The sequence below is a fragment of the Emys orbicularis genome, chromosome 5 (genome assembly GCF_028017835.1).
Source record: "Emys orbicularis isolate rEmyOrb1 chromosome 5, rEmyOrb1.hap1, whole genome shotgun sequence".
Taxonomy (NCBI): domain Eukaryota; kingdom Metazoa; phylum Chordata; order Testudines; family Emydidae; genus Emys; species Emys orbicularis.
Genome location: NC_088687.1, coordinates 103,027,426 through 103,050,550, shown reverse-complemented (window position 1 = coordinate 103,050,550; position 23,125 = coordinate 103,027,426). Strand labels below are relative to the sequence as shown.

At 44.7% G+C, this 23,125-nt stretch overlaps 1 protein-coding gene across 1 annotated transcript in view; it reads left to right on the top strand.

Annotated features, from left to right (window-relative positions):
* The first annotated feature begins 383 nt into the window (after positions 1-383).
* Positions 384-23,125, top strand: part of NWD2 (NACHT and WD repeat domain containing 2) — a 144,167-nt gene continuing 121,425 nt past the window's right edge. Inside the window, exon 1 of the mRNA XM_065405818.1 lies at positions 384-534. Coding sequence (XP_065261890.1) covers positions 384-534 — 151 coding nt within the window. The remainder of the gene's footprint in view (positions 535-23,125) is intronic.

Sequence of the window (23,125 nt, the reverse complement as noted above, 5' to 3'; positions counted from 1 at the left end):
GCCGGGAAGAGCTCAGCGCACAAAGTTTGTTTCCACCCGCCACCTGCTTCTGCAGCCCCTCCTGCTGCCTCGGCCGTGGGGCTGGGGCTGCCCTCCGCCTTGCACGTTCCCGGGGCCGGGGGAAGCTCAAGCCCAGCTGCCTCTGCCGCTGATGACCTCCCGCTGCCGCCCGGTGCTGCTCTGAGGACACAGGAGGCGGCGGCGGCAGAAGAGGAGCCGGGGAGCCCGTATGGCAGCTCCCAGCGAGCAGGTGGCGAGCGCGGCTGCTCCTGCTGCCACTGCGGGCCGGGGGCTGCTGTGAGCCCGGGGTGGGAGGGGGGACTGCGGCTGCCTCGGAGCTTCTCCTGCGGAGCACTGCGGGGCCGAGCAGGCGGCGGCGGGAAATGTGGCCGGCGGGAGCGGCCGGCCGGCTGCCCTGTCCGCGGGACTCGGCGCTCCGGCGGGCGGCTTTCTCCGGGAACCTCTCGGCTCTGCCGTCTCACCTAGCGCCCAGCGGCAGGAGCGTCCGGGTCTTCATCACCGCCAACCCCGAAGGTAACTCGCCTGCGCGCGTTGGCCCGTGCACCGGCCGCTTTCCACCCCGCGGGGGACCCGGGGTGCCCCTGGCTCTGCAGCCCCGCGCCCTCCCTTCCGGGGGCTGCCAGGCGCGGCTCCAACGGTCTCTCCCCAGGGCCCCTATGCGCACCTCCCCCCCCCCACTGATGCCGGGCATTGCCAGCCTGGCCCCTTGGATCACAACTGAGAACAAGCCAGTGGGGCCTTGGCAAGCTCCCAGCTGTTCTGCACGGGGTGGTGTTGGCAGAGGTTGTTACTTGTCTGCCCACATCTCCCCCCGCCCCCCCGACATGTCTCTGCTTGAGGGGCTTGCCTGGAAAGGGCACCAAAGCGGGCACAGCCAGCCAGCTCCCTGTTGGCAGCAGCAGCTCTTGCTCTTCCTTTCTCTGGGCTGTTCTTGTGATCGCGCCTCCTGGGCAGAGGCACAGCGGGGCGAGCCCTCTCCAGCTGGCCTGCGGCTGTGGGGGAGCAGTGCAGGGGTCCCGGGAAATGCTGGCGCTCAGGCCGTCCCGCCCAATAAAGAGAGGAGGCGGTTCCGCGGCTGCAGTCGGGTCAGCTACCCGGGGAGCTTCCGGGCACGTGCGGTTCACTCCTGCCCTGGGGGAGCAGGGCTCTCCTCCTGTACTTACTGCTGCAGCCCCTAGTTCTGAGCTGAGCTGCTCAGGGCGCCTTCAGCCCAGTGTCACAGCCACGAGTCGCCAGTTTCCCAGCCCTGAGGACGGCTGGCATCGGATGACTCTATTTCTCCCCTCTTCAGCCCACTAGCCCGGTCAGCTTGCTCTTGGGCGGGGGGGCCTCGGGTCTCAGCTTTTCCCCCGTGGTTGTGAAAACAAACTGAAAAGGAACAACTCGGGTAGCTGGCTCTTGCTCCAGGATCGTGCTGGGATCTGTTATTTTTAAGGGTAAAAGCTGAACAAGAGGCAGCTGCGAGAACTAAATGTCCAAGAGCAGTCTTGCACCTAAGTTGCTGGATCGTGTATTTCACTGCCCTAGGTTACCTGAAGTTTAGCTCTGATTTTAGGAAACGGGCCATTTCACATAAATATAGGCTGTGATGTACTCAAATTTTGCTACAGCCCCCTTCCTGAAGAGTAATACACAGAAACTAAAATCACAGTATCACCAGCTATGTATATTTATAATAAGGTGAATCAAATATACCAGGGGTAGGCAACCTATGGCACGTGTGCCGAAGGCGGCACGCGAGCTGATTTTCAGTGGCACTCACACTGCCCGGGTCCTGGCTTCTTAAACATTTTAAAAACCTTATTTACTTTACATGCAACAATAGTTTAGTTATATATTATAGACTTTTTGAAAGAGACCTTCTAAAAACATTAAAATGTATTACTGGCATGCCAAACCTTAAATTAGAGTGAATAAATGAAGACTCGGCACACCGCTTCTGAAAGGTTGCCGACCCCTGAAATATACTATGAGCAAAACACAGTGAAGTGACCACTCAAGGCAACAACAAAAATAGGTAGTCTTCTAATGAAGGTGCAGAAGAAAGTGCATTTTACTTGAGGATACTGTATAGGGGTCTCTTAGTAAGATTGCCTGATAAAGGAGGTCTCGTACAGATTTCACAATATATTGCAATTAAGTGTACCTCATACACAGTGATTAGTCTGAAATAGAATTTAAGGGGAACTTTTTTTCTCTATAGGTATTTCGGAGAGCTGAGGACTAAAGTTAACACAATAATTTGATCTTAATCCTTGTCTATTTAAAAGGAAGAATTTCCATTGAAGTCTACAGCCTTGATTTAAAAACACTGCAGCATCAGGCACTTTATTAGAAGTCCTTGAAACAATTAAGCAGCCTATTCTTAGAAGTACAAAATATTCTGCCTTTAGAGCTGAAGAATTTAGCATACATCCAGGAGAAGGAGTTATTCCCATTCATAAATTTAGTTAATTTAGAATTAAAGTTGCTCAAGTCTATTTCTTTACAAAAATCCAAACAGTGAAAGTAAGGAAATCCTAGATTAAGGCAACATTCATACTGCTTACCAAGAAACAGTGCACTAATTTTACCATACTCATTCACATCAACCCCCTAATGCCTTCCCTAATACGCTAATTTAATTCAACAATACTGTCACCTTCAATGCACATAACAGAAAGCTGAAAGTCACACTTAAAATGACAAATTAATTTGATTTAAAAAAATGACAAATATCAGAGCATAAATAGACATGTGGCTATGACTAATAGAGTACAGAAAACAGATTGGCACAGTAGTAACTTTTTCCAAGCTTTTTTGAATGCATGAGTCAATTTTCAACTCCCAAATTTGGGAGATTTTGTTGCTAGAAGGATTCTTAAAGGTAGAGTCAGCAAAATAAAATTAAAATAATGGTCATTAAAAATGTTTATAATTCTTAAACTATTTAAAAGATTAATGTAAATCTACAAGATATTAATTCTGTACAGAAAGAGTAAGTGCTGCAAATTTGGGGAAGATACATAATTGTATTCATGCATAAGTACCAATTTAAACCTTGCTGGAAGCGTAAATGTATTCTTAACTATGGAGTCACTCTGATTGTGACGCCTTCATAATATTTGTCATCAAAGCTGTTTGTCATCACATCCATGTGTCATATTAGCTAGATATTTCTGTTAAAATGCTCAGCAATCAATTAGTTTAAAAAGTTAATATTTAGGCCCATATCTCACAGTTAGCAGGATTGGTTCCTTAAATTGTTATTTTGAGATATCAAGTATCAGGGGGTAGCCGTGTTAGTCTGTATCTACAAAAACAACAAGGAGTCTGGTGGCACCTTAACGACTAACAGATTTATTTGGGCATAAGCTTTCGTGAGTAAAAACCTCACTTCTTACTCACGAAAGCTTATGCCCAAATAAATCTGTTACTCTTTAAGGTGCCACCAGACTCCTTGTTGTTTTTGAGATGAAGGGAGCAGTTTTGCCTCTCAGAGTGATTTCTTTCAGGCTGTTTACAGACTCAGGAAGACAACATTGCATTGATTTACCTTTGGTTCACATTTCCAAATTTTTCTTCACAACAGTAAGGCGTAGATACATTCTATTTTTTAAATGAAAGCCTGAGACAAGGTTTTCCATAGTGACTAGTGATTTTGAGTGCCCAACTTGAGATACCTAAAAGGAGTCTGATTTGGAGAAAGGTAAGGTGTGTGGCATAAAAATCCTTTAAAGCTGAGGTGCCCAAAATCACTAGTCCCTTTGGAAAATCTTGGCCTTGGAGTCTAGAGAATCCTCTTGAGGACAAATATCCATCCATGAAAATATTTTTTGATGTTTCTTGTGACATAGACAGAAATAACTATTACTAACAGTGCGTATAAATAAAAAAAATTATAAACTAGAAAAAGTCGCCTGTGCCTTGGATTTAACTATAATCTAGAAGTTAGTTATTTTCATATCTTAATAAAATCAGGAAATTATTTTCTAAAGAGCTCCCCCCAAAAGTGAATACAAACATAATTCTGAAAAAGAACCCATTTGAAAATGTTTCAAATTCACTAACTAACAGATTTAGGACCTGATCCTGTGTGTGTTTGTAGGTTCAAAGCCTTACTTGTTAATTCTCACAACATCCATTTGTGAACTCTGGGCTTGATCTTTCTAGTTTCTCAACCAGGAGTGGATTTACCGTGAAACAAACTGTGTGGTGGCACAGGGCCCCCAACGACGGGGGGCCCCCCAAAATGCAGCACACATCTCATCTGACAACCTGCTCCCAAGTCCTGGCAGGCGGCGCAGCAGGGCTCAGGCAGACAGGCTACCTGCATGCTGTGGCCGGTGGCCCCATGCCACTCCCGGAAGCAGCCAGCTGCTGGTATGTCTCTGCACGCCCCTAGCGTGGGGTAGATGGCTCCGCATGCTGCCCCCGCCCTAGGCAGCTCACGGAGACCCGTTGCCCCCCGCCCCCCAAGGGGCACGCAGAGACATGCCAGCATCAGGGCTAAGGTGGCTCCCTGCACTCTCTGCCTCCCTCCCTCCACACTGGGCCGCTCCTGGAAGCGGCCGACATGTCCCTGTGGCCCCTGGGGGTGTGTGTCTCCACGCGCTGCTCCCGCCCCAAGCGAACTCCGCAGCTCCCATTGACCGGGAACTGTGGCCAATGGGAGCTGCAGGGGTGGCGCTTGTGGGCGGGGATGGCGCCAGTGGGCAGGGGCACATGGAGACCCCCTGGCTCCCCTGCCTAGGAGCTGCTGCCAGAGGGGTGTGTGTGCCAGTTGCTTAGCGAGCTGTGCCGCCTGAGGTAAGCGCCAGCTCCTTAACTCTCTACCACGCCCCAGCCCAGAGCGCCCACCCGAACTTCCTCCCAGACCCCGACCCCTCACCCCTCCCGCACCCCAACCCCCTGCCCTAGCCCAGAGCCTGCACCCCTCACCCCCTCCCACATCCCAACCCGCTGCCCAAGCCCAGAGCCCATACCCAGCATCCAAACTCCCTCCCAGAGCCCAACCCCCGCACCCCCTCCTGCACCCCAGACCCCTTCCCCAATCAAGGTACCAGTCTTTATTTTCATTTACTTCCCAGTACTTATAATAGAGGAGGAGGAGGAGGAAGAAAAAAAAGAATGAAAAACTGGTGGGGGGGGGAAGATAAGAGAGAATGTTTTTTTTCTTGGCTGGGTCCCCAGGGGCCCCCCCCTGAAAAATAAGCTGTGCACAGGGCCCCATTAACTCTAAATCTGCCACTGTTCTGAACATTCCTGAAATGTGCTGAGTGGCCTCAACTCCCATTGACTTCAGTAGGAGTTGAAAGTGTACGGCAGTGGTGGGCAACCTGTGGCCCAGGGGCCACACTCAGCCTGTCAGGGTAATCCGCTGGTGGGCTGCGAGACAGTGTTTACATTGACTGGCTGCAGCTCCCAGTAGCCGCAGTTTGCTGTTCCCGGCCAATGAGCGTTGCGGGAAGCGGCGCGGGCCGCAGGGACGTGCTGGCCGCCGCTTCCTGAAGCTCCCATTGGCCAGGAACAGCGAACCACGGCCACTGGGAGCTGCGGGTGGCCGTGCCTGCGAATGGTCAATGTAAACACTGTCTCATGGCCTGTGGGCTGCAGGTTGCCCACCACTGGTGTACAGCATCTCACAGGACCTTGCAGGCCAAGCCGTCAAATAGTAAGTGCTGCGAATTTAGGGACACTGGCCCAGGTCCTCGGAGTTTTGGGGGAATCTAACACCAATTAGACTTTTGAGGATCTGGGCCACTCTTTATTCTGGTCCCAATCCAGCAAAGCCCATAAGCAATATACTTAATTTAAAGCACATAAGTAGTTCCCTTAAATTACCCGTGTCTATTAAAATTGGACACATACTTAATTACTTTGCTGAATCAGGGGTTTATTCCCTATTTTCAGTGCAAATTTCAATATAACCTTAACCCTGGAACTCTTATGGCATCTCCACAATACAGTTAACATAATATGCTGCATGGTTTCTATTTTACAGCTAGAAAAGATGTTACCTTTCAAATTTCTTGAACACTGTTACACTGAATAATTGAACAGTAAACAACAATCATGGGTATGGCTAATTAGAAACAATAATGATCTATAGAAACTTTTTTTTCTAGCTTAGATAAGTGAAAATATTTTTCTCTAGTAGTTGATACTAATAGTGACCCTTGTTTCTGAAGTAGCTGATATTAATTAATTGAACGTTTTAATGTAGTTGAAAATGATTGGTCTTCTAAAGCAAATTAAAGCTGCTTTATTATTTGAAAAAGAAAGCCTTTTCCTACATCAATCAAGAATTTTAAATAATTTTAAAATGCTGAGTCAAAGAAAATTACATCCCTTCTTATTATCTAATTAGAAATATCTTTATATAAAGGGGAAAGTTAGAAAATTGTGTTTTATATTAACCTCAATTTTATCAAGAATTTTTGGTTGTTTTAAAGTGATAAGGAAGTAAATTCAATTCTCTCAATATTTGTAATAAATTATTTTACAATTTTATGTAGAAGAAATCTGTACAAAATGACAGCTTTTTTAATATAGAGTCTGCTTCTGTAAACTTTTACTTACATCAACAGTATTAACTCCAGTGTCTCTTCCTTCTGTTAACACACAGCTCACATTAACTATAACAATAGTTAGGTCTGAGCTCTAGGAAGACTATAATTATTGAATGAGAGTAGATGCTGAGATTCCAAAAGTTAAATATTTATAACTGTTAAAACATAAATTGTCAATATCACATGTCAAAATATACAAAGTAATGTCCTTAGATCAAACTCTAATAAGTTCTCAGGCAGTATTTTGCTTACTTTGTCTATCTGTAAATTTTAATTATTATTGATGGAAATATTTTTTCATCAGTTTGTGTGTATATAGTGAAATCAATGTTTACCTACATTTACTGATTAAAAATCTAATCCTTCCAAGCCTTGTTTTATAAATTACAAGGATCATAAAATAGATCCGCTTTAACTCCTTTGAACTCTTAAACTAGGCCTTGATCTAGCAAAGCACGTAAGTCATGGGGACTTGTTTAAAGTTAAGCACCTGCTTGTGTGCTTTGCTGAAGCAGAGCCCTACTGACCTTAGTTGCTTTCACTAGAAAATGAAATTTGTACTGTACTAGGGAAGTAATTTGTGTTAGTTTGTAATGACAAACATTTATTTTCACCTCTAACAAGGATACTGAAATCCCACTTATTTGAAAAAAATCAGTGTAACCTTAACTATGGAGCCATAATGTATGCATATAAGAATGTTAGGTAATATAATTTATAGTTTAATATAAAGATTTCGGAGGCTTTGCTAACATCAAACTAAACACCTGGAACTTTATCAGTCTCTCGCAAGATGACCAAAATGGGATTTCATTACATTGTATCACATTGTTATATCTTATTTTTATAATATAATGCTAGAATTATTCTATTTAAAATGTTTTCCATTTACACTGAATATTCCAAAAACATTTGCAACTTTGCTCATGATATTATAGTATTTATTCAGGTGATTAGTTCCATTGAGTAGAATAGGGATATTCTTGTGATAGAAAGTTGCAGAAATGGATCTTACCTGCATTACTATGTTTGGACTTCTTTGTCTGCTGTTTTTGAGAAATTTTCTCTCCTGTGTAAGACAGAGAAAATGAAATGGAATATGCATTTCTGTGGACATGCCATAGAACATTTACTGCCACCAATGAGCATAAGGCTGGCAACGCACAACTGATGAAGAATTACGATTGCTCTAATTATGGTGTTCTTGCCATATGTGGGGAGATAAAGATACGATGTTTCCCTTCTGTAGCATATTCCCACTATACTACTTTATTTTTACTTGAAATGTTGATTTCCTTTTGAAAAACAAACAAACATTAAATCAGTGAATAATCAAACACACAGAAGTCAAGAAAATGCTTGTTAAAGCAGTTAGCTCTGGTCCATTATGCTTCTTCCCCAAAATACTGCATGGTCTCATCTTATATGAATTGCATCATAGGAATATCTTATTTATAAAGATAATTTTATGTAATCTGGAAGGAATTTATTTCTTGTGTAAAGGCAAACACAGATGTTCAAGTGCCCGAGATAACAAGGAAGGTGTTGAGATGTGGAGACAACGCCAGACTTTTTTACGTTAAGTGTCAGTTCCTGTTACCTGAAGTTGTACCTGTTACGTTTTTTTGTGGCATTTATTATTGAGGTGCAGGGCCACTGTAACCACTAGGCGAACTAGGCGGCCGCCTAAGACGCCAAGATTTGGGGGCGCCAAAAAGCGGTGCCCCCCAATTTTTTTTTTTTTACACTATTGCTCCCAGCGGGAGGACAGGCCACTCGCAGCCGCGTTAGCACCTACCTCTGCAGGCGTCCTCTGCAACCGCGGGCCCCGCCACCTCCCTCCGCCGCGCCCCACAGCACTGCATGCCTGTGCCCCCCCTGCCAGCCCGGAGCCATCTCTTCCCTGAGCCCTCGGGCTGCCATATCACTCCCTAGCCCACTCCCTCTGGCTCTGGCAGTCCTGGACCCCCTGCCACAGCAGCGGCTGCTGCCCAAGGGCTGCTGGCTGCAGATCAGAGCGGGTGACATCAGCCCGCCTGCAGCTGGCCCTATTGACAGCAATGCAGCAGCGAGAGGGAGGGGCGGGGGTGGGGGAAAGGAAGAGGAGACCGTGGCCACTGGTCCACCTGCGGGGGTGGATCATGGCCCTGCCAAAGGATACAGGGTTAAAGAGCTGCAAAAATGTAACCATCCTCAGCACGTGCCACCTTCCAAGACTTCATCCCCATCCATTCCTGCAGCCCTGTGGAGCAGGTAAATAGAGCCCCATTTGGGGGGAAACTGAGGCAGAGAACAGGGACGTGACGTGCCCAAGGTCACCTGGGAAGTCATTGTCGGAATCCTTCTTTGAACACAGGAGATCGAGGCTCCTAGTTCTGCGCTGGCTCAGATCATTAGACCAGAGGCCTTCAAGCCCTGAGCTCTGCACCTGCCCACACAAGGTATTAATCTGGGATTCAGGGGCAGCACACTGCAAGTTTTCAGTGAAGAAACACGGCTGTCTCGAGCCCTTAAGGCTACAAGGAAAATCTTCCAAAGTGATGGGTGACTAGCCGACACAGTTCTGTCTGCCTGAGTCTGCAGCCAGTGTGGGACAACAGCTCTAGGAAATGCGGCAGTAAGTGTTGAGTCTAATTACTTCACCGTCAGAGCCAGATTTTCATGTAACATGGGTGACCAGTTGCGTGGTGCACAATCACTGCAAGTGTGCGAGCAAATCAGGTTAAGTGCAGCTGAACCCTGGGCAGGCTGCAGCACCCAAGAGATTTTTGTTCTCCCACTGAATGACAGCAGATGCACCAGTAACTTTACTAGGTAGAAGTTTAGTGACCACATTAGGGCCATATCCTCCCCACTCCCAGCATTGAACCAAATGCTCCTCATCATTCTCCTGATTGCTTGTATTGTTATTGATGGGAGTTCTGCTGTGGATTGAGGGGTGTATATGGACCTCCCTTTGCAGGCTCAGTCCTGGCCCAGCATTTGAAATAAATTGCCCAGATTTTCAGAAGTACTGAGAACTCTGGAGTTCCCACAGACATTGGGGGAACCGCAGTTGCTCAGCATCTCTGAAAATCAGGCCCAGAGTGACAGTGACGCCTCTGCCCTGGGCCAGAGCTCTCTGAGTAAGGGGCTTCAGCAGCGATTGGCATGGGGCAGAGTAAAGCAACCAGGACAGTCATGACAGAGGCTGGAACTCTGTCCTCGCCTCACACCTGTGGGGAAGACAGGCCTTCAGACACCCCCTCCTGCCTGCATTGCACTTTCCAGCCCAGGAGCAAGGAACCATTTCACACCTTAGCGCTGGGGGGAGCTGAAGCCCAGAACGGTGATATAGAATTATTCTACTTAACGGCCAGGAGGCAAATTTGTCACGTACACATGGGAAACATGTAGTGTCAGCTATAGGTTGTCTTAACTCAGGAAGTTCCTTGGAGAGGAAATGTAGCCAAACTCCAAACCTATAGACAATGGAACTCCCTGTGCCTGTATCCTATAGATAACTAACCACTTAGTTTGCAAAATAAGCAAGGAGGGGGCAAGTAAATGAACAATAAGGGGTCACCAGAGGGGCAGATATATGTAACTTGCTAATTATGTATGGTAATGATAGCAAATTTTGACCAATCATAGAGCGATAGATTATCATAAGCAACTGCATATAATGCTTTGGTGTAAGTGTTTTCTTTGTTCTTGCTGACTTATGAGCTCGAACCCAATTGCAATTGAAATAAACGGATCGCCCCTCCTGGGGCTCCTTGCTTGATTAGCTGTGTCCGTCTCTCCTTATTCCTCAGCTGGAACGGACAGAAATTTCTATGACAACGGGGAAGTAACTTGCCTGAAGTCATCCAGTGAGTTGGTGCCAGGGTGGAGAATAGAAGCCAGATCCCGACTCCCAGCTCTGTGCTCTGATCCCCAAAATAGCCCTTTCCAGATCCATGGGGTGGGAGGGGCAGGAGGGACTCTAGCCATGGGCAGGAGACTCAAGGCCATTTATTTTCATTAAATATGTAGACTAAATAATGAAATTAATAAATTTTCAAGCCAAATGTGTATTAATTCTAATGAACAATGCCACATTATGCAGTATTCATTTTTGAAAGTTTATAATAAGCGATGCTCCGGAGGGAAGGGAGGGGGAGGGGGAGCGCAAGGTGGAAGTTTCGCCTAGGGCGCAAAATATCCTTGCACCGGCCCTGTTGAGGTGTCTAATAGCTACAAAACAAACTACATTTGAAGAAGAACAGTTGAATAGTTTTAAAGTTATGAACTTTTAAAGTTCAGTGATCTAGAGTCTGAGATGGTGGCAAACTTCAAATAATCTTTTTTAAAATAATCTCTAATTTGAAACAAGTGCCCATTTCAGGAGGCTCAGAGGTTGATAAGATCCAGCATTCCTGCCATACAAGGCAGGACTCAGTCTAAAAAAACTGAATGAAAACGTTTCAGCTTGCTGTTTGTTGTGTCTGTGGGGCCCTCTCCTCTGCGGCTTCAGAACTGATGAGTTTCTGCTGCATCAGTTGGTGACGGGAAGGTTTTGGGTGTGTGTACACCTCCTGCAGAATGCAGAACCTTGTTCTGTGTAAACTGTAAGTTTCCTGAATAGCATGATGGGAAGGACTGTTCCAGAAGTGGCACGAAAGGATCCATGGCAGTGCAGATCCGTTGGTGCTTGTTTCCATTGTGGAAAGTGCTCATTGAGCCACGGAAGAGGGTGCACTGGACCGAAGTAGTTTCCGTAGGGGCAGCTGTGGAGATGCTCTGTTGGGAGAATTGCTCCTCATGACCTCCTGTGCATCTGCTGAGTGCTCAGGCCACCGAACTTGGTGACTGGGCTAAGGATTTGGGTCTATTTTGAAAAATTTATAAATGGAACAATGAGAAGTTTTTCGTTTGTTTAATTGATGCCAGAAATGGCTGAACAGATTTTGTTGATGTGTTTTAAGTGCAGAAGATCAACTGGAAAAGCAAAAAGGTGTTTTGGGACTTTTATAGAATTGCAAAATATTTAGTTCCTCAGCTTTGTTCATTCTCCTACATCTTTAGGAATGAACAAAATTACCTAAAACCAAGCCATTTCCCTGCTCTGCACAATTCAAAAATAAAAGGAATGTGTTTGAGAAAGTTAAGAAACTTGAAAGTGGGGAGTGGGGGGACGATCATAGAATCATAGGACTGAAAGGGACCTCGAGAGGTCATCTAGTCCAGTCCCCTGCACTCATGGCAGGACTAAGTATTATCTAGACCATCCCTGAGAGGTTTCTCTAATCTGCTCTTAAAAATCTCCAATGATGGAGATTCCACAACCTCCCTGGGAAATTTATTCCAGTGCTTAACTACTCTGACAGTTAGGAAGTTTTTCCTAATATCCAGCCTAAACCTCCTGTGCTGCAATTTAAGCCTATTGCTTCTTGTCCTATCCGCAGCGGTTAAGAACAGTTTTTCTCCTCCTCCTTGTAACAGCCTTTTATGTACCCTCTACCTCGATACAACGCTGTCCTCGGGAGCCAAAACATCTTATCGCGTTATAGGTGAAACCGCGTTATATTGAACTTGCTTTGATCCACCGGAGTGCGCAGCCCCGCCCCCCCAGAGCACTGCTTTACCGCATTATATCCGAATTCGTGTTCTATCGGGTGGCATTATATCGAGGTAGAGGTGTACTTGAAAACTGTTATCATGTCCCCTCTCCATCTTCTCTTTTCCAGACAAAACAAACCCAATTTTTTTCACTCTTCCCTCATAGGTCATGTTTTCTAGACCTTTAATCATTTTTGTTGCTCTTCTCTGTACTTTCTCCAGTTTGTTCACATCTTTCCTGAAATGTGATGCCCAGAACTGGACACAATACTCCAGTTGAGGCCTAATCAGCGCAGAGTAGAGCAGATAATTACTTCTCGTGTCTTGCTTACAACAGTTCTGCTATACATCCCAGAATGAAGTTTGCTTTTTTTGTAACAGTGTTACTCTGCTGACTCATATTTAGCTTGTGGACCACTATGACCCCGAGATTGCTTTCTGCAGTATCCCTTCCTAGGCAGTCATTTCCCATTTTGTATGTGTGCAACTGATTGTTCCTTCCTAAGTGGAGTACTTTGCATTTGTCCTTATTGAATTTCATCCTATTTACTTCAGACCATTTCTCCAGTTTGTCCAGATCATTTTGAATTATAATTCCATCCTCCAAAGCACTTGCAACCCCTCCCAGCTTGGTATCATCTGAAAACTTTATACATGTACTCTCTATACCATTATCTAAATCATTGATGAAGATATTGAACAGAACTGGACCCAGAACTGATCCCTGGGGGACCCCACTCGTTATGCCCTTCCAGCATGACTGTGAACCACTGATGATTAGTCTCTGGGAACAGTTTTTTCCAACCAGTTATACACCCACCTTATAGTAGCTCCGTCTAGGTTATGTTTCCCTAGTTGGTTTATGAGAAAGTCATGTGAGACAGTATCAAAAGCTTTACTCAAGTCAAGATATACACACAGCTACCACTTTCCCCCTATCCACAAGGCTTATTACCCTGTCAAAGAAAGCTATCGGGTTGGTTTGACAAATCAATGCTGACTGTTACTTATCACCTTATTATCTTCTAGATGTTTGCAAATTGATTGCTTAATTATTTGCTCCATTATCTTTCCGGGTACAGAAGTTAAGCTGACTGGTCTGTAATTCCCCAGGTTGTCCTTATTTCCCTTTTTATAGATTGGCAATATATTTGCCCTTTTCCAGCCTCCTGGAATCTCTCCTATCTTCCATGACCTTTCAAAGATAATCGCTAATAGCTCAGATATCTCCTCAGTCAGCTCCTTGAGTATTCTAGGATGCGTTTCATCAAGCTAGACTTGACTTGAAGACATCTAACTTGTCTAAGTAATTTTTAACATGTTCTTTCCCTATTTTAGTCTCTGATCCTACCTTATTTTCACTGGCATTCAATATGTTAGATGTCCAATCACCACCAACCTTCGTGGTGGAAACCAAAACAAAGAAGTCATTAAGCAGCTCTGCCATTTCCACATTTTCTGTTGTTCCCCCCCCCCCCCTTGAGTAACGGGCCTACCCTGTCTTTAGTCTTCCTCTTGCTTCTAATGTATTTGTAGAATGTTTTCTTGTTATCCTGTATGTCTCCAGCTAGCCTGAGCCACCAAGCTGGGACCCAGACACAGACTTCTGCAAAATTCAAGGATATATAGAGTCTGGGTTTTGTTTCAGCCTAGTCAGGGGTCCTGCAGAGGAGTTTGCTTTGTATCCAGAAGTACACATTACCCAAAGTTCAGATTGTTTGGATCTTCAGTTTTGGTGCAGGTCCATCTTGTTACCGTCAAAGAGGGGGAAAAATCACAACATGGCAGAGCGCATCATTTTCTTTCTTACCACAATAACTGTTTAAATGTTGCTTTATATCTTCACAAGTATTCGCATACCAATCTTGGCTCCTGATAGTCTGGTCTTTATACATATGAGCATATCTCTCATTGTTTGGTTTAGAAGTTCAATGCCACTGAGAGTCTGTCCTTTTCTTCTTTTTGGTTTTTGGTTTGTAGGAAGGGATTTGAGCTCCATACATTTGATTATAGTTTCCAAGTATGGTTAGGGAAGATGAAATTTCCAAGTGCAGATTCTACATTATATTAAACTATGGGCTGAAAGATGCATAGTTACAGTATTGATTCCAATCCCTATTATCTCACTTTCTGTTTCAAAGTAAACAACAACAAAGTCTTTGCTCTCCAGCTAGATGGGTGACTAGCACTACAACACATTTAGCAATCAAGAACAGGAACATCACCACTCTGCATCGATCTGAGCTGGGAGAACTCATACCCCCCAAGTTTGTTTTACATAAGAAGATGAAATGGTGGCCTGAAAGTCAGTCCTCTGTGGCTCCTGCACCCCAATAATCCCTTCAGCCTCAGCATGGTGTGAGGACCTAGCTTGTGATGGGAAGATGTAATGCACAGGGAGATAGAGCTGCTCAGGGAGGAGAGTTTAACAGCTATGGAGTTGCTTCTTTCTCCCTCTGGTCCAGTGTAATGGGTTGACCTTTCTGTTTAACGATTGTCCCACTGTGATGCCAACTAATTAGGGCTTGAGGCTTCTTATCTGGCAGGGCTTCAGTCTTTAAACACTGAAACAGTCTCAGTCCCATGTAACAACAGTAAGAGAGGGATTAAATAAACCATGTGTACTGCTTGTGAGACTTTTACCGGGCCATGGTGCTCACCTCATCTTTTATTCATTGTAATGGAGAATTCACACCCTTTTGTGCAGTTACTGCGGCAAAGCAGCCTTAGTAATATATATAAAAGACAAAATATCTACATTAAAATGTAGTAAAGGTTGCTACAAATAGCATCCTATATTTAATTCTAGCCCAGGATCAACATGGAATATTTGTAGCACCTGTAAGTTTAGTTTAGGTCTAGTTGTTTTGTAGTTTCATCTGAGATGGAAAAAATATTCTAACTTAGACTACATTTATGGTCTTATTGTAGATATCAGCATGGATAAATATGTCGCAGATAATGAGGAAATAATTTAAAAATTAAATATGAAAATTTTCATTGTATTTCTGTGGCATGAGTCAGTTCTGCACACAAATTTCATTGTACTTAATGATACACATTGTTTCCTGTAAGATTCTTTCCTCCTGTTCCTCTACATTACCATTGTCAGGATCCAGTTCAGTCCCAAAAAGCACCCAGTTTCCATATCTCATAAATTCTTGGAAAACTGACTTTTGACGTTTCTGCAGTGTAAGAATAGGATGGTGTTTTGCTAAATTGGAACTACCAAGAAGCTTGTTCATTCTATGCCACTTTGAGATACTTGCATTAATGTACTTGTTTAAGCAACAATGCAAATATGTAATTGTCTTCATGACAAACTGTATAAATTCACACAAAAAGCAAGCCTGGTAAGAACTTTGGTAGTCAGTTTCTTTTTTTTAACTACTCCATCTCACACGACTGATTTTTAAGAACTCTCATGGACTTCGGTAAGAGTTCTACTTCATAACTGATAGCATGGTATGAGCCTTTACAATTCATTATACCTCATGCATGAGAAATATTGGTAGAAAAGATACCCTGAAGGTAGCAATTAATATCTAAGTATTGCATGGGGAATTTTTAAAATCTTTGACATTGAAAGAAATCTTCAGAACAAGAGATGGCCATACTATAATTATATATATATATGAGGACATTACTTGAATGACTAGTTTCAAGTTAAGAAATGTATCAGATTTCCTTGATTTTTCTTATGCTGAAAAATATACAATAATAACTCTTGAGACATGGCATGCGTTCAGGTATAACAAAAGCATTTACAATGTATAGGTCCCAATAAGATTTAAATAGACTGAAAGTGGTAGAAATAATTGCATTTGTTGCTGTTATATTAGTTAATTCCAAATAGTCATATGCAGGGAGTATAGCGAGGTCTGACAATTTTTCCTTAATACAGGCACTGTTGTTCAAGACAGCTACTTCAACCCTTGTCTAGGATTTTAATTAAGGAAGGATCATAAAGGACAGACTTTAGAGGACTATATTTAATCATACGTAATATGTTATACCAATGTAAATCTAGAATAACTCCACTGGGCATGATACTGCTCTCACTTGACAGGTTTACAACAGTGTAACTCCATTAATATCAGAAGCTTTACTGTAGTTTGAAGGAGAGCAGAATATGGACCATCATCTAGAGAATGCAGTCATCTTTAGGGACCAGATTGTGCCTCAGTGTTCCCTCTAATTTTTTACATCCATATGTGGAATGAATTTTGTTATATTGGTGCACATGACAAAATTCATGTGGTGGGGGTGGGGCTGAGGGGTTCAGAGTGTGGGAGGGGGCTCAGGGCTGGGGCAGAGGGTTGGGGTGTGTGGGGGTGAGGGCTCTGGCTGGGGGTGCGGGTCTGGGAGTGGGGTTGGGGATGAGGGGTTTGGGGTGTGGGAGGGTGCTTGGGGCTGGGGCAGAGGGTTGGTGTGGGGGAGGATGAGGGCTCTGGCTGAGGGTGCAGGCTCTGGAATGGGGCTGGGGATGAGGGATTCGGGGTGCAGGAGAGGGCTGGGGCAGAGGGTTAGGGTGCAGGCTCTGGGGTGGGTCTGGGGATGAGGGTTTGGGGTGGGTCTGGGGATGAGGAGGGACTATTCATGTTAGAAAGTTATACACACATAAGTAGGGCCCTACCAAATTCATGGTCCATTTTGGTAAATTTCACGGTCATAGGATTTTTTAAATCTTAAATTTCACGGTTTCAGATATTTAAATCTGAAATTTCACAGACTTGTAACTGTGGGGGTCCCAACCCAAAAGGGTCACAAGGCTATTGTAGGGGGGTTGCAGTATTGCCACCCTTCCGCACTGCTGCTGGTGGTGGCGCTGCCTTCAGAGCTGGGCTCCCAGCCAGAAGCCGCAGAGCTCCCTGCAGCTAGGAGAGGTTCACTGAGGTGGGTCTGACCTGGCCCCAGGAGCAGCCCATGCTGGAGAAGAGGAAGTCCCATCCCTCCGCTGCCTGGTCAGGACTAGCAGCTGTAGTCTGTTGCACAGTAGGAGCCCCCAACCGGGGCGCGTCCAGCCCTGCCCCTTCCCAGTTCATGGCACCCCCATGACCACAGTACCTTGGGCAGTTGCCCATGGCACCCACCCAAAAGGCCAGCCCTGCCCCCGCTCCAAAGTGACCCCCCCCCCCCAATATCATGCCACACTCACCTCTGCCTTGCTGCTGGAAATGGTGCTACCTTCAAAGCTGGGCACCCACCCAGCAGCCACCAGGCATCCAGCTCTGAGGGCAGTGCAGAAGTAAGGGTGGCAATACTGCGACCCCCTTACAATAACCAGATTTCACGGGGAAGACCACATTTTATGGTCCATGATGCATTTTTCACAGCCACAAATTTGGTAGGGCCCTACATATAAGAGTATCCAGTATCATGTCATATATTAGGTCAAAAAGAACCCCAGAAACTACTTAACATACCATCAGTTTGTCACTAATTTGTGGTTTTATTTATAAATAATAAAGGTTCTGTAAAGTAAAATTTATAAACTCACAGGAAACTGTAATGAGGAAAACCCAGTAAGCAACTAAATATATGTTAAAAACCTAGCCTCCAGTTTCTGAGTAATAGGTATCACAGTGTTTATCCTTATCCAGGTAAATTGATGGTACTGAAAATGAGTAATAGTATTTCTTGTGGGGCTGATCATGTAATAATATTTGTTAATTTCTCACAGTTTATGTATGAGTGTCTGGAGAAATCTATCCACTTTGGGAGACACGATCCCAATAAAGAAACAATTATTTTTCCAATTGTAAAATCGCTTCCCATTGTTTTATGAGTTTTTTGTAGGGCTGTCAAGCGACTGAAAAAAAATTAATCACGATTAATCGCACTATTAAACAATAATTTAAATAAATAGTATTCTATATTTTGGATGTTTCCTACTTTTTCAAATATATTGATTTCAATTACAACAAAGAATACAAAGTGTAGAGTGCTCACTTTATATTTATTTTTCATTACAAATATTTGCACTGTAAAAAAAAATAGTATTTTTCAATTCACCTAATACAAGTATTGTAATACAATCTCTTTATCATGAAAGTTGAACTTACAAGTGTAGAATTATATACAAAAAATAACTGCATTAAAAAATAAAACAATGTAATATCTTGGAGCCTGCAGGTCCACTCAGTCCTACTTTTTGTTCAGCCAATCACTCAGACAAACAAGTTTGTTTACATTTGCAGGAGATAATGCTGCCCGCTTCTTGCTTAGAATGTCACCTGAAAGTGAGAACAGGTGTTCTCATGGCACTGTTGTAGCTGGCGTCGCAAGATATTTACGTGCCAGATGCGCTAAAGATTCATATGTCCCTTTATGCTTCAACCACCATACCAAGGGACATGTGTCCATGCTGATGACGGGTTCTGCTCGATAACAGTCCAAAGCAGTGCGGACCAATGCATGTTCATTTTCATTATCTGAGTCAGATGCCACCAGCAGAAGGTTGATTTTCTTTTTTGTGGTTCGGGTTCTGTAGTTTCCACATCGGAGTGTTGCTCTTCTAAGACTTCTGAAAGCATGCTCCACACCTCGTCCCTCTCAGATTTTGGAAGGCACTTCAGATTCTTAAACCTTGGGTCGTGTGCTGTAGCTATCTTTAGAAATCTCACATTGGTACCTTCTTTGCGTTTTGTCAAATCTGCTGTGAAAGTGTTCTTAAAAGGAACAACATGTGCTGGGTCATCATCCGAGACTGCTATAACATGAAATATATGCAGAATGCGGGTAAAACAGAGCACGGGACATACAATTCTCCCCCAAGGAGTTCAGTCACAAATTTAATTAATGCATTATCTTTTTAACGAGCGTCATCAGCATGGAAACATGTCCTCTGGAATGGTGTCCAAAGCATGAAGGGGCATACGAATGTTTAGCATATCTGGCACGTAAATACCTAGCAATGCCAAGTACAAATGTGCCATGCAAATGTGCATCTCACTTTCTGGTGACATTGTAAATAAGAAGAGGGCAGTATTATCTCCTGTAAATGTAAACAAACTTGTTTGTCTTAGCTATTGGCTGAACAAGAAGTAGGACTGAGTATACTTGTAGGCTCTGAAGTTTTACATTGTTTTGTTTTTGAGTGCAGTTATGTAACAAGAATTCTACATTTGTAAGTTGCACTTTCATGACAAAGAGATTGCACTACAGTACTTATATGAGGTGAACTGAAAAATACTATTTCTTTTGTTTATCATTTTTACAGTGCAAATATTTGTAATCAAAAATAATATATACTTTGATTTCAATTACAACACAGAATACAATACATCTATAAAAATGTAGAAAAACATCCAAAATATCTAATAAATTTCAATTGGTATTCTATTGTTTAACAGTGTGATTAAAACTGAGATTAATCGCTATTAATTTTTTTAATTGTGATTAATTTTTTTTAGTTAATCACGTGAGTTAACTGCAATTAATCGACTGCCCTAATTCTTATGGATATGTAGGCCTAGGGTGCACTAACTACATTTTGAGTAGCATGAGTAGAAGCACACCTGTCTACATCAGGTCTAATTTGGCATATAAAAAAACTGGTCAAAATTTGTTGTGATTTACATTGTTATAAGTTGTTGACGCAAAAAGATCAGAAAATGGGCATAGCAAGAATCCATCATTTCCTGGTGTTCAAAATGAGTGTAAGTGATTTAAATGCAGTGGGGCTTAAAGAGGCCAAACAGGAGTTCAGACTATGTTCTAATAAACCTATATTGTTGTTGTGCAAATGGCCCCAAAGCACCTAATAACAGAATGTGCAATACAGCAGCCTTTAAAAACCACCTGGCCCACAACTGACATCCAGAGCACTACCAGCAAAACACAGAGACCCACACAAGAATTGGTGTAAACTCTTGTCAAGGCCTAATAAGCTAAAATTGGGAACACCGTTAAAAAACACTTTAAAAAACAAATGAATAAAAATCACCCATTTAATCTTCCTCACTCAGAATGGGTTTGCAGCAGCTTCCAGTAGCTAGTTTTTTGCTCCAAGCCTCTATATTTCTGGCTGTTTGTCCAATGCTTGTACATTCTGAGGCAGAAAATCCATTCCAAGAAACACACCTGCATAGGCCAGCCAAATAATGGCATGAATAATGTAAAGCAGGATGTAAAAAATGCCTAAGTAAACATAACGCAGAGTCTACCTGCAATCAAATTCATTTGTAATGATGACTTTTAATTTTCACATTTTCCATAATTAAGCCATCTATAATTATATAATGTGGTATTTTTTTGCTGTGCAGAAATGATATTCCAATGCAATATCAATATCGCCTCCTCAGTTTCACATATGCTATAATACACCTTGTGACAGAGATGGCAATTTCCTGCATTATTCTGGACAAACTTTATTGAATTAAGTTTAAGTATTTTAGGAGTTCATTACATTAAGAAGGCAAATGTTTATGTATTATTTTGGAATAGTATGTAACTTCTTTGAGGAGGAGACATGGCTAATATAAACCCTGGGAAGTGTTACAGAGCTTCAAAGTACTCTTTGTAACAATATTCTTGACAAACAAACTTAAATGGTATTCCTAGGACATACTTGGGTAGTGGGGAATACAAATTACCCACATCTGTATCCATTCTTTTGAAGCTGTCTCTTGAGGAGAAAACCCATTGTCTGGCTGATTACTTATTCGTGGTCTCTTCAAAGACCCAAAGTGGATAAAAGAATGACTTTCAGATTCGTGGGTGTGCTGGTTCTGAGCCAAAGTGGTTACGAACTGGTAACCACAGAAAAACCCTTTGGGGTGGTTTTGGAGGACTTTTCAGCAGTCAGAGCCCTTGCTGGCATTGGGTTGATCTCTGGTAATCTCACTGGCATGCTTGCAGGTTCTTTTATTGTTTTAATATGTTTTCTCTGTAATGCTTTTACCGTAAGAATATAGGTGCTTGCTTATAAAGGGCTGCAAGGCAGTCTGGCCTTGCTGGGGAATAACATAGTGCAGGCAGGAAGCTGTCCAGCCTGGCAATACCCCAGACGGGTGAGAGAGAGACATGTGTTTCCGCCCAAGAAGGGTGATGGCTGGGGAGCTGGAAGCTGAAGATTAGGTGCCCTTGCTGGGCCATAAAGAGGGACTACAGATGCAGTTGCCCTGAACTGCAACACATCTTAACTACAGTTGTGACACAAATCAGAAAATATTTATAGTGAAATGAACAGTAGAATAACAAAATGAATTCCCCTATTATGGGCTAGATTATGGCCAGATACCAGAAGCTTCACATATACTCTCACAATCCCAGAGCAAGGGACAGGCACAACTACTGTCCTTGGTAAGGACTGAAGGTATCTACCACTGGTGGTGGTACTAAAAACCCAAAAAGAGAGTGGGGGCTTGACATTAGGTGGCCGTCATCTCCTTGTATATTACCTAACAGAGCATGGCCGGCATGAAGAGAGCACATGCCACATTCTTTCATAGGCTATTGAAGCTTCCACTCCAGCATGTGCTCCCCATGCAGAAGCATTCTGGTTAAGCCACTATGCTCCTGGAGACAGGGCTGGCTTTAGGCCAATTCAACCAATTCCCCTGAATCGGGCCCCACCCCTAAGAGGGCCCCGCGCCCAAGCCCCGGTATGGCGTACCGGCAAGAGCCGGTGTGCTGTACCCGGATGGCCCGACTTCCCCAGGGGGCAATTTAAAGGGTCTGGGGCTCTAGCAGGGGCTGGAGCCCCAGGCCCTTTAAATTGCCACCAGAGCCCCACTGCTGGAGCCCTGGGGTAGGGCTGCGGGGCTCTGGGGGCTATTTAAAAAGTCCGGGGCTCCCGTTGCTTCTACCGCCCCGGCCCTTTAAATAGCCACGGGAGCCCCGTCGCTTCCCCAGGGCTCCCGCAACTATTTAAAGGGCCGGGGCGGTGGAAGCAGGGGAGCCCCAGGCCCTTTAAATAGCCCCCGGGCTGCTGCTGCTGCTGCTACCCCGGTGGAGGAGGAGGCACTTACCGTACAGGGTGGGCTGTACCCGCACCCTCTGCCCGCACCAGCCCCGCACCCCCTGCCCTGCCCGCAGCCAGCCCCTGTCTCCAGCCAGCCCCGCACCCCCTGCCCGCAGCCAGCCTCTGCCGCACTCCCTGCCCGCACCAGCCCTGCACCCCCTGCCCACAGCCAGCCCTGCACCCCCTGCCCACAGCCAGCCCCTGCTGCACCCCTGGCCCTGTCTCCAGCCAACCCCTGCCGCACCCCCCTGCCCGCACCAGCCCTGCACCCCCTGCCCTACCCACACCAGCCCCACACCTCCTGCCCTGCCTGTAGCCAGCCCCACACCTCCTGCCCTGTCTCCAGCCAACCCCTGCTGCACCCTCCTGCTTGAAGCCAGACAGTCCCACACTCCTCTGTCTCCAGCCCTGCCAACCCATGCCGCACCCCCCTGCAGCCCTGCCTGAAGCCAGCTAGCCCACCCCACATACCCCTGTCTCCAGTCAGCCCCGCACTCCTTGCCCTGCCTGCAGCCAGACCCTACCTCCAGTCAGCCCCTGCCCTGCCTCCAGCCAGCCCCATGTCCAGTAGTGCCCTGCAGTTCCCAGGGCAGTAACCCTGCACACCTTCAATGAGGGGGGCAGGGAGCAGCTGGGACCCACACATGTGCACAACTAGGGTGACCAGACAGCAAGTGTGAAAAATCAGGACAGGGGGTGGGGGTAATAGGATCCTATATAAGAAAAAGACCCCAAAATCGGGACTGTCCCTATAAAATCGGGACATCTGGTCACCCTAGCACACCCGCAGGGAGTGGTGGGGACCCACACATGTGAAACGGAGCTCATTTCTAGTTCAGGCCCATCTTTTTAAAAAAGAACTTTAGGTAGGGTTAACATACATCCATATTTTCCCAGACATGTCAGGTTTTTTGGTTCTTAGATCGCCGTCGGGGAGGAATTTTTAAAATTTAAAATTTAAAAATTCCTCCCAGGAAAATACGGACGTATGGTAACCCTATTG